At 56.1% G+C, this 12,468-nt stretch overlaps 1 protein-coding gene across 3 annotated transcripts in view; it reads right to left on the bottom strand.

The window, feature by feature from the left end:
• Nucleotides 1–507: 507 nt before the first annotated feature.
• The window catches only part of LOC116958715 (uncharacterized), a 67,691-nt gene continuing 55,730 nt past the window's right edge, over nt 508–12,468 (bottom strand). For 2 of the 3 annotated variants that reach the window (XM_076058853.1, XM_076058854.1), the window contains 3 exons: nt 5,964–6,033; nt 2,923–2,969; nt 508–764 (listed from right to left, as the gene is read on the bottom strand). In XM_076058853.1, the coding sequence (XP_075914968.1) occupies nt 588–764; nt 2,923–2,969; nt 5,964–6,033 (294 nt within the window). In that variant the 3' untranslated portion in view covers nt 508–587. The remainder of the gene's footprint in view (nt 765–2,922; nt 2,970–5,963; nt 6,034–12,468) is intronic. The other variant, XM_076058855.1, reaches the window with a different exon arrangement.

Raw genomic sequence — 12,468 nt, 5'->3', positions numbered from 1 at the left:
CCCCCCCCCCCCCCCGTGTCATCGCCACGGTAACCGGGAGCTCAACAAGCGATGATCGCGTCTACCCCGTGACCCCACTCCCCCCCAGCAGCTCTTTGACCCGTGACCCCTAACCCCTTGTGCTTGACCCTCGACCTCTCCCTCACCCCCCCCCCCCCCCCGGCAGTGTTTACACCAAAAGCATTGCACGACCTTTGACCCCAGCCCCGCCGAACTATGACCCCGACACGACCTCGACCTCGCACGCCCCCCCGCATCGAACCTTGGACCCCCACAGTCAACCTTTGACCCCTCCCCCCACCCCACCCATTACTAACGGAAGCTCCTCGCCAATCACAGCCCTCGCCCCCCTTGACCTGTGACCTCTCACCCCTGCCCCCCTTCCCCCCCCACCGTGACCCCTCCCCCTACTTCATAGCTGCCTTACCCACCCCCCCCCCCCCAAAACAAACCCCCCCACAACCCCCCACAACCCCCCACAACCCCCCCCACCACCACAACCCCCCACAACCCCCCACCAAGGTTCACAACTTCCCTCTCGTTACCCAGAATGCCGCGGGGCAGCGCCCGCGGGTTCCCAGGACGCATCAGTCGGGGCTCGTCAACTTCCGGGGGGCGTGGCCGGGGGCGGGGCCGGGGGCGGGGCCTCCCCCGCCCTTGACCTCCGACCCCCCGGGAGCCGCCCCTCCCCCGCCCTGCTGCCGCCCCCTCACGGCCGCCACGTAGGAGAAGAGGCAGAGCACAGCGTAGCAGATCTCGTGGGCCTGGGGGGGGGGGGCACGGGGGGGGGGGGGGCACGGGGGGGGGAGGGGGGGCACGGGGGGGGGAGGGGGGGGGAGACAGGGGTGTCACTGTGTGTGTGTGTACACTGTGTGTGTGTCACTGTGTGTGTGTGTGTTTCTGTGTGTGTGTGTCACTGTGTGTGTGTCACTGTGTGTGTGTGTTACTGTGTGTGTGTCATTGTGTGTGTCACTGTGTGTGTGTGTCACTGTGTGTGTGTGTCACTGTGTGTGTGTGTCACTGTGTGTGTGTCACTGTGTGTGTGTACACTGTGTGTGTGTCACTGTGTGTGTGTCACTGTGTGTGTGTCACTGTGTGTGTGTGTCACTGTGTGTGTGTCACTGTGTGTGTGTGTCACTGTGTGTGTGTCACTGTGTGTGTGTGTGTCACTGTGTGTGTGTCACTGTGTGTGTACACTGTGTGTGTGTCACTGTGTGTGTGTCACTGTGTGTGTCACTGTGTGTGTGTCACTGTGTGTGTGTGTCACTGTGTGTGTGTCACTGTGTGTGTGTGTCATTGTGTGTGTGTCACTGTGTGTGTGTGTGTGTTACTGTGTGTGTGTGTGTCACTGTGTGTGTGTTACTGTGTGTGTGTGTCACTGTGTGTGTGTGTCACTGTGTGTGTACACTGTGTGTGTGTCACTGTGTGTGTGTGTGTCACTGTGTGTGTGTCACTGTGTGTGTGTCACTGTGTGTGTGTCACTGTGTGTGTGTCATTGTGTGTGTGTCACTGTGTGTGTGTGTGTGTTACTGTGTGTGTGTGTGTCACTGTGTGTGTGTTACTGTGTGTGTGTGTCACTGTGTGTGTGTGTGGGGGTGTGCCTGGGTGTCACTGTGCACTGTGTGTGTGTCACTGTGTGTGTCACTGTGTGTGTGTCACTGTGTGTGTGTCACTGTGTGTGTGTGTGTCACTGTGTGTGTGTGTGTCACTGTGTGTGTGTCACTGTGTGTGTGTCACTGTGTGTGTGTCACTGTGTGTATGTCACTGTGTGTATGTCACTGTGTGTGTGTCACTGTGTGTGTGTGTCACTGTGTGTGTGTCATTGTGTGTGTGTGTCACTGTGTGTGTGTCACTGTGTGTGTGTGTGTCACTGTGTGTGTGTGTCACTGTGTGTGTGTGTCACTGTGTGTGTGTTACTGTGTGTGTGTGTCACTGTGTGTGTGTTACTGTGTGTGTGTGTCACTGTGTGTGTCAGTGTGTCACTGTGTCACTGTGTGTGTCACTGTGTGTGTGTGTCACTGTGTGTGTGTCACTGTGTGTGTGTGTGTGTCACTGTGTGTGTGTTGTCACTGTGTGTGTGTGTCACTGTGTGTGGTCACTGTGTGTGTGTGTCACTGTGTGTGTGTGTCACTGTGTGTGTGTGTCACTGTGTGTGTGTGTCACTGTGTGTGTCACTGTGTGTGTGTCACTGTGTGTGTGTGTCACTGTGTATGTGTCACTGTGTGTGTGTGTCACTGTGTGTGTGTCACTGTGTGTGTGTCACTGTGTGTGTGTGTCACTGTGTGTGTGTGTCAGTGTGTCACTGTGTCACTGTGTGTGTCACAATGTGTGTGTGTCACTGTGTGTGTGTCACTGTGTGTGTCACTGTGTGTGTCACTGTGTGTGTATGTCACTGTGTGTGTGTCACTGTGTGTGTATGTCACTGTGTGTGTGTGTGTCACTGTGTGTGTGTGTCACTGTGTGTGTGTCACTGTGTGTGTGTGTGTGTGTCACTGTGTGTGTGTGTCACTGTGTGTGTGTGTGTCACTGTGTGTGTGTGTGTCACTGTGTGTGTGTGTCACTGTCTGTGTCACTGTGTGTGTGTCACTGTCTGTGTCACTGTGTGTGTGTCACTGTCTGTGTCACTGTGTGTGTCACTGTGTGTGTGTCATTGTGTGTGTGTCACTGTGTGTGTCACTGTGTGTATGTCACTGTGTGTGTGTCACTGTGTGTGTGTGTCACTGCGTGTGTGTGTCACTGTGTGTGTGTCACTGTGTGTGTCACTGTGTGTGTGTCACTGTGTGTGTGTCACTGTGTGTGTGTGTCACTGTGTGTGTGTGTCACTGTGTGTGTCACTGTGTGTGTGTCACTGTGTGTGTGTCACTGTGTGTGTGTCACTGTGTGTGTGTCACTGTGTGTGTGTCACTGTGTGTGTCTACTCACCATGGGGGTCTTGTATTTGTGAATCACCACTTCTTTAGTTTCAGAAACTACACACGCACACACAGTGACACACACACACACACACGTACACTCACACACAGTGAGACACACACACAGTGACACACACACAGTGACACAGACACACAGTGAGACACACAACAACAACAACAACCGCCATTCGCCACTAAGTTGCGGTGACGTCACCACGACGCTTGTGCCAGGCTATGTGCACCCTGAGGCCACGTGAAGTGTCGAACGCCCGCTGGCAGGAGGTCATGGGGCAGACCCAGGTGCCACGGGTCGACTGACTGAGATGACTGGCTGGTGCACCACCTGTGCCCCCTACTGTGCCAACCTGCTGTGCTTTAGCCACCCGGCGCTCCGCTCGTTGTTGTGAGCGTCGCTCCTCCGCCCTCCGTTGTTGTTGGAGGGCGACTGCCTCCAACTGCCCAGTAGCATCCTTCACGAGCCTCCTCCACAGAGGCCGATCTTGACACCGCTGGTACCAGTCATCGGCAAGTCCACTCAGCTCCACGTCCTCCTGTACCACATCACTCCATCTCTTCTCTAGCCCGTGCCGCGCCCGTTTAGCCCCCTTGATCCGGCCTAACAAAGCTGTTTCGGCATGCGGTGGCTGGGCATGCGGGCTACATGACCCAGCCAACACAGCTTTGCCCGCCGGAGGAGCTCACCGATGGGACCTTGCCCAGATCTTTCAAGGATTTGTGAAATCCTCACACAATCCATTCTGGTTAAACACAGGATGGATCGTAGGCAGGCTAGCCTAAATGAGACACACACACAGTGACATACACAGTGACACACACACACAGTGTCACACACAGTGACACACACACAGTGAGAGACACACACAGTGACACACACAGTGACACACACTGACACACACACTGAGACACACACATACACTCACACACAGTGAAACACACACTCACACATAGTGACACACACAGTGACACACACAGTGATACACAGTGATACACAGTGACACACGCAGTGACACAAGCAGTGATACAAACTGACACACACACAGTGACACACACACAGTGACACACACAGTGACACACACACAGTGATACACACAGTGACACACACAGTGACACAGTGACACACACAGTGACACACACACAGTGACACACACACACACAGTGACACACACAGTGACAGTGACAAACGCAGTGACAGACAGTGACACACAGTGACACACAGAGTGACACAGTGACACACACAGTGACACACAGTGACACACAGAGTGACACAGTGACACACACAGTGACACACACAGTGACACACACACAGTGACAAGACAAAGATCCCCCGTATAGCCTTAACAGACTGTAGGGGCAAGTGCTGTTAGCGAGCACCTATGAAGGCCGGAACGCTACACGAGGGGGTGGGTGGCCAGCACCACGCCCGACCGCCTTTGTCTCCCTAGTGACGATGTTTACACACCGCACCAGGTACTCATTTGAGGCTGAGTCGACCTAGGGGAGGCCCGGGACCGGTTCAGATAATCGTCACTGGTGTTGGCCGTGAGCGGGAATCGAACCCGGGTCGCCAGGTTCATAGCGCAGCGTAGCGCTAACCGCTACACTACCGCTCCCCACACACACAGTGACACACACACAGTGACACAGTGACACACACACAGTGACACACACACAGTGACACAGTGACACACACACAGTGACACACACACAGTGACACAGTGACACACACCGTGACACACACAGTGACACACACAGTGACACACACCGTGACACACACAGTGACACACACACAGTGACACACACACAGTGACACACACCGTGACACACACAGTGACACACCCACAGTGACAGTGACACACCCACAGTGACAGTGACACACCCACAGTGACACATACACAGTGACACACACACAGTGACACAGTGACACACACACAGTGACACACACACTGTGACACAGTGACACACACACAGTGACACACACACAGTGACACAGTGACACACACACAGTGACACACACACAGTGACACAGTGACACACACCGTGACACACACAGTGACACACACACAGTGACACAGTGACACACACCGTGACACACACAGTGACACACACACAGTGACACACACCGTGACACACACAGTGACACACACCGTGACACACACAGTGACACACCCACAGTGACAGTGACACACACAGTGACACACACACACAGTGACACACACACAGTGACACACACACAGTGACACACACACACACAGTGACACAGTGACACACAATGACACAGTGACACACAGTGACACACACACACACACAGTGACACACACACACAGTGACACACACACACACAGTGACACAGTGACACACAATGACACAGTGACACACAGTGACACACACACACACACAGTGACACACACACACAGTGACACACACACACAGTGACACACACACACACAGTGACACACAGTGACACACACAGTGACACACACACAGTGACACACACACAGTGACACACACAGTGACACACACACGGGTGAGCCTTGGTCGATGCGTGGTGAGTGTTTGGGTGAGCGGGGTCGGTGTTGCATGAGCAGTGGTGGTGAGTGTGTGGTGAGTGTGTGGTGAGTGAGTGGTGAGTGTGGGTGGGTGAGTGTGTGGTGAGTGTGTGGTGAGTGTGTGGTGAGTGTGGGTGGGTGAGTGTGTGGTGAGTGTGTGGTGAGTGTGTGGGTGGGTGAGTGTGTGTGTGGTGAGTGTGGGTGGTGAGTGTGGTGAGTGTGTGGTGAGTGTGTGGGGCGTGTGTGGTGAGTGTGTGGTGTGTGGTGAGTGTGTGGTGAGTGTGTGGTGAGTGTGTGGTGAGTGTGTGGGTGGGTGAGTGTGTGGTGAGTGTGGGTGGTGAGTGTGGTGAGTGTGTGGTGAGTGTGTGGTGAGTGTGTGGTGCGTGTGTGGTGAGTGTGTGGTGTGGGTGAGTGTGTGGTGAGTGTGTGGTGAGTGTGTGGTGAGTGTGTGGTGAGTGTGTGGTGAGTGTGCAGTATTTTTTACCGTATTCCTCCAGAAGGAATAAACCCTTATCCGTGTTACACTTCCTGATGCTACTCAATTCTATAAACACCTGCAATAACACACACACAGACACACACACAGACACACACAGACACACACAGACACACACACAGACACACACACAGACAGACACACACACAGACACACACACAGACACACACACAGACAGACACACACACACACACACAGACACACAGATACACAGACACACAGATACACACACACACAGACACACACACACAGATACACACACACAGACACACACACACAGACACACACACACAGACACACACACAGACAGACACACACACACACAGACACACACACAGAGACACACACACACACACAGACACACACACAGACACACACACAGACACACAGACACACACACAGAGACACACACACAGACACACACACAGACACACACACACACAGACACACACACAGACACACAGACACACACACACAGACACACACACACAGACACATACAGACACACACACAGACACACACCGTGAGAGACATCGAGACACACGTGCACACAGCGCTGTGGGTTGTACTGCTGTGCCAGGCTAGGTGCATGAGGAGGTCACGTGACAGATCCTGCAGGTGCCATGGGGTGACTGTTGTGCCAGGCTAGGTGCAGGAGGTCACGTGACAGACCCAGCAGGTGCCATGGGTTGACTGCTGTGCCAGGCTAGGTGCATGAGGTCACGTGACAGACCCTGCAGGTGCCATGGGTTGTACTGCTGTACCAGGCTAGGTGCATGAGGTCACGTGACAGACCCTGCAGGTGCCGTGGGTTGATTGCTGTACCAGGCTAGGTGCATGAGGAGGTCACGTGACAGACCCTGCAGGTGCCATGGGTTAACTGCTGTGCCAGGCTAGGTGCATGAGGTCACGTGACAGACCCTGCAGGTGCCATGGGTTGACTGCTGTGCCAGGCTAGGTGCATGAGGTCACGTGACAGACCCTGCAGGTGCCATGGGTTGATTGTTGTGCCAGGCTAGGTGCATGAGCAGGTCATGGGGCAGACCCAGCAGGTGCCACGGGTTGACTGCTGTGCCAGGCTAGGTGCATGAGGAGGTCACGTGACAGACCCTGCAGGTGCAGGCACTAATGCACAGCTGTCCCTGTGCATGAGTCTGTGAGTGACACAGTGAGTGACACAGTGAGTGACAAAGTGTGTGACACTGAGTTAGTGGCAGAGTGAGTGACACAGTGAGTGAGTGACACAGTGAGTGACACAGTGAGTGACACAGTGAGTTAGTGACAGAGTGAGTGACACAGTGAGTGACACAGTGAGTGACAGAGTGAGTGGCAGAGTAAGTGACACAGTGAGTGACACAGTGAGTGACAGAGTGAATGGCAGAGTGAGTGGCAGAGTGAGTGACACAGTGAGTGACAGAGTGAGTGACACAGTGAGTGACACAGTGAGTGACACAGTGAGTGACAGAGTGAGTGACACAGTGAGTGACAGAGTGATTGACAGAGTAAGTGACACAGTGAGTGAATGGCAGAGTGACACAGTGAGTGAGTGACACAGTGAGTGACACAGTGAGTGACATAGTGAGTGACACAGTGAGTGACACAGTGAGTGAGTGACACAGTGAGTGACACAGTGAGTGACATAGTGAGTGACACAGTGAGTGAGTGACAGAGTGAGTGACACAGTGACACAGTGAGTGACACAGTGAGTGAGTGACACAGTGAGTGACACAGTGAGTGACACAGTGAGTGAGTGACACAGGGAGTGACAGTGAGTGACACAGTGAGACACAGAGAGACACAGTGAGAAACACAGAGACACAGTGAGACACACAGAGATACAGAGAGACAGAGACACAGAGACACAGAGAGAGACACAGTGAGGGACACACAGAGAGACACACAGGGAGACACACGGAGACACACGGAGAGACAAACGGAGAGACACGCGGAGAGACACGGAGACACACGGAGACACACGGAGAGACACGGAGACACACACCGAGAGACACACACGGAGACACACACGGAGACACACACATAGAAACACACGGAGACACACACGGAGACACACACGGAGACACACACGGAGACACACACAGAGACACACACGGAGACACACACGGAGACACACACAGAGACACACACAGAGACACACACAGAGACACACACAGAGACACACACAGAGACACGGAGACACGAATGGAGACACACAGAGACACACACAGAGAGATACACGGAGAAAGACACACACAGAGAAAGACACACAGAGATACACACAGAGACACACACAGAGACACACACAGAGACACACACAGAGACACACAGAGACACACACAGAGACACACACAGGGACACACACAGGGACACACGCAGAGAGACACACAGAGAAAGACACACACAGAGACACACACAGAGAGACACACACACAGAGACACACAGAGAGACACACAGAGACAGAGACACACAGAGAAAGACACACAGAGACAGAGACACACAGAGAAAGACACACAGAGAAAGACACACACAGAGACACACACAGAGACACACACACAGAGACACACAGAGACACACAGAGAGAGACACACAGACACACACAGAGACACACACAGAGACACACACAGAGACACACACAGAGAGACACACAGAGACACACACAGAGACACACACAGACACACACACAGAGAGACACACACAGAAAGACACACAGAGAAAGACACACACAGAGACACACACAGGGACACACACGGAGACACACACAGAGACACACACAGAGACACACACAGAAACACACACGGAGAGACACACAGAGAAAGACACACACAGAGACACACAGAGACACACACAGAGACACACACAAAGAGACACACAGAGACACACACAGAGATACACACAGAGATACACACAGAGAGACACACAGAGAAAGACATACACAAAGACACACAGAGACACACACGGAGACACACACAGAGAAAGACACACAGAGACACACAGAAACACACACGGAGAGACACACAGAGAAAGACAAACACAGAGACACACAGAGACACACAGAGAGACACACAGAGAGACACACAGAGAAAGACAAACACAGAGACACACAGAGACACACACAGAGACACACACGGAGAAAGACACACACAGACAAAGATCCCCCGTGTAGCCTCTAGCAGGGCTGTAGGGGCAAGTGCTGTCAGTAGCAGCGTCTATGAAGGCTCCCGGCACTGTGGCACACACAGAGGGGGTGGCTACCAGCACCACCACGCCCGGCCGCCTTTGTCTCTCCCCCAGTGCTAACGATGTTCACTACACCACCACCGCTACACCAGGCGACTCATTTGAGGCCGAGTCGACCTAGCGGAGGCCCACGTAGGGTTCACGCACGCACACACACACACACACGCGCGCGGTGAGGGATTGGTGGTGAGCGAGCGGTGAGGAATTTGGAGAGCGGGTGGGTGAGGGGTTGGCGAGGGGGGGGGTTGGTGAGCGGCGGAGAGAGGGTTTTGGGTGAGCGTTGGTCAGTGTTGGTGAGTAGTGGTGAGTAGTGGTGAGTACCTGAGTCTCCTGGTGAGCCCAGATAGCATGCAAAAAAACAGCCACCTTTATTAGTGAGCAAAACTCACCGCCAACGCTCACCATTACTCACCGCCAACGCTCACCAAATGCTCACTCGCTAGCTCCTCCACTCACTCGCCGCTCACCAACTCACCCAGTCACCCACTCACTCACTCACTCACCCACTCACCCACTCACTCACTCACTCACCTACTCACTCACCCACTCATTCACCCACTCACCCACCCACCCACTCACCCATTCACTCACCCATTCACTCACCCACCCACTCACTCACCCACTCACCCACCCACTCACTCACTCACCCACTCACTCACTCACCCACTCACTCACTCACCCACCCACTCACCCACTCACTCACCCACCCACTCACCCACCCACTCACCCACTCACCCACTCACTCACTCATCCACTCACCCACCCACTCACTCACTCACCCACTCACCCATCCACTCACTCACTCACTCACCCACCCACCCACACACTCACCCATTCACCCACTCACTCACTCACCCACCCACTCACCGACTCACCCACTCACCCACCCACTCACCCACCCACTCACCCACCCACACATCCACCCACCCACCCACCCACTCACCCACCCACCCACCCACTCACCCACTCACTCACCCACTCACCCACACACTCACCCACCCACTCACCGACTCACCCACTCACCCACTCACTCACCCACTCACCCACCCACTCACCCACACATCCACCCACCCACCCACCCACTCACCCACCCACTCACCCACTCACTCACCCACTCACCCACTCACCCACCCACCCACTCACTCACTCACCCAGGGGTCGTGGAGTCAAGGTTAAGGGTCAAGGTTAAGGGTCAAGGGCACGACCAAGTGACTCGGAGAGACTCCACCTGGAGGAGCTACAAAGACCTCTCCCTCCCTCCCTCCTCTCCCTCCCCCCCTCCCTCCCCCAGCCCCCTCCCTCCCCCAGCCCCCTCCCCCAGCCCCCTCCTCTCCCTCCCCCAGCCCCCTCCTTCCCCTCCCACCTCCCCCTCCCCTCCCCCAGCCCCCTCCCTCCCCCCCCCTACCACCAACACCTCTCCACGTATCCAGGCCACTTGGGGCATTCCACTTGGGACAGCAGCAGCAGCAGCTGGGCCAAGCGGAAGCAGCAGCAGCAGCAGGGGCAGCAGCTGGGCCAAGCAGCAGGGGCAGCAGCAGTAGGGGCAGCAGGGGCAGCAGGGGCAGCAGGGGCAGCAGGGGCAGCAGCAGTAGGGGCAGCAGCTGGGGCAGCAGCAGCAGCAGCAGGGGCAGCAGGGGCAGCAGCTGGGGCAGCAGCAGTAGGGGCAGCAGCAGGGGCAGCAGCAGTAGGGGCAGCAGCAGGGGCAGCAGCAGTAGGGGCAGCAGCTGGGGCAGCAGCAGCAGCAGCAGCAGGGGCAGCAGCTGGGGCAGCAGCAGCAGGGGCAGCAGCTGGGGCAGCAGCAGCAGGGGCAGCAGCAGGGGCAGCAGCAGCAGGGGCAGCAGCAGGGGCAGCAGCAGGGGCAGCAGCAGGGGCAGCAGCAGGGGCAGCAGTAGGGGCAGGGCAGCAGTAGGGGCAGCAGGGGCAGCAGGGGCAGCAGGGGCAGCAGCAGCAGCAGGGGCAGCAGCAGCAGGGGCAGCAGCAGCAGGGGCAGCAGCAGGGGCAGCAGGGGCAGCAGGGGCAGTGGCAGCAGCAGGGGCAGCAGCAGCAGCAGCAGGGGCAGGGGCAGCAGCAGCAGCAGGGGCAGCAGCAGGGGCAGTGGCAGCAGCAGGGGCAGCAGCAGGGGCAGCAGCAGCAGGGGCAGCAGCAGGGGCAGCAGCTGACACCGCTGGGACGCTGAGAGACTGGGACCCTGTGAGGCTGAGACACTGGGACACTGGGACACTGGGACACTGAGACACTGGGACACTGGGACACTGAGACACTGGGACACTGAGACACTGAGACACTGGGACACTGGGACACTGAGACACTGGGACACTGGGACACTGGGACACTGGGACACTGAGACACTGAGACACTGGGACACTGAGACACTGGGACACTGGGACACTGAGACACTGGGACACTGGGACACTGAGACACTGGGACACTGGGACACTGGGACACTGGGACACTGAGACACTGAGACACTGAGACACTGGGACACTGGGACACTGAGACACTGAGACACTGGGACACTGGGACACTGAGACACTGGGACACTGGGACACTGAGACACTGGGACACTGGGACACTGGGACACTGAGACACTGGGACACTGGGACACTGAGACACTGAGACACTGGGACACTGGGAGGCTGAGACGCTGACACACTGAGACACTGAGACACTGGGACACTGAGACACTGAGACACTGGGACACTGGGACCCTGTGAGGCTGGGACACTGAGACACTGGGACACTGGGACCCTGTGAGGCTGAGACACTGGGACACTGGGACACTGAGACACTGAGACACTGGGACACTGGGACACTGAGACACTGGGACACTGAGACACTGGGACACTGGGACCCTGTGAGGCTGAGACACTGGGACACTGGGACACTGAGACACTGGGACACTGGGACACTGGGACACTGGGACCCTGTGAGGCTGAGACACTGGGACACTGGGACACTGAGACACTGAGACACTGGGACACTGGGACACTGAGACACTGGGACACTGAGACACTGGGACACTGGGACCCTGTGAGGCTGAGACACTGGGACACTGGGACACTGAGACACTGGGACACTGGGACACTGAGACACTGGGACCCTGTGAGGCTGAGACACTGGGACACTGGGACACTGAGACACTGGGACACTGGGACACTGAGACACTGGGACACTGAGACACTGAGACACTGGGACACTGAGACACTGAGACACTGGGACACTGAGACACTGAGACACTGAGACACTGGGACACTGGGAC

This window comes from Petromyzon marinus (genome assembly GCF_048934315.1).
Source record: "Petromyzon marinus isolate PM22_M1 ecotype Great Lakes invasive population chromosome 80 unlocalized genomic scaffold, UKy_Petmar_22M1.pri1.0 chr80_unloc.1, whole genome shotgun sequence".
Classification (NCBI taxonomy): domain Eukaryota; kingdom Metazoa; phylum Chordata; class Hyperoartia; order Petromyzontiformes; family Petromyzontidae; genus Petromyzon; species Petromyzon marinus.
Note: the sequence above shows the minus strand (reverse complement) of the source record. Positions and strands in the feature narration are given on the sequence as shown.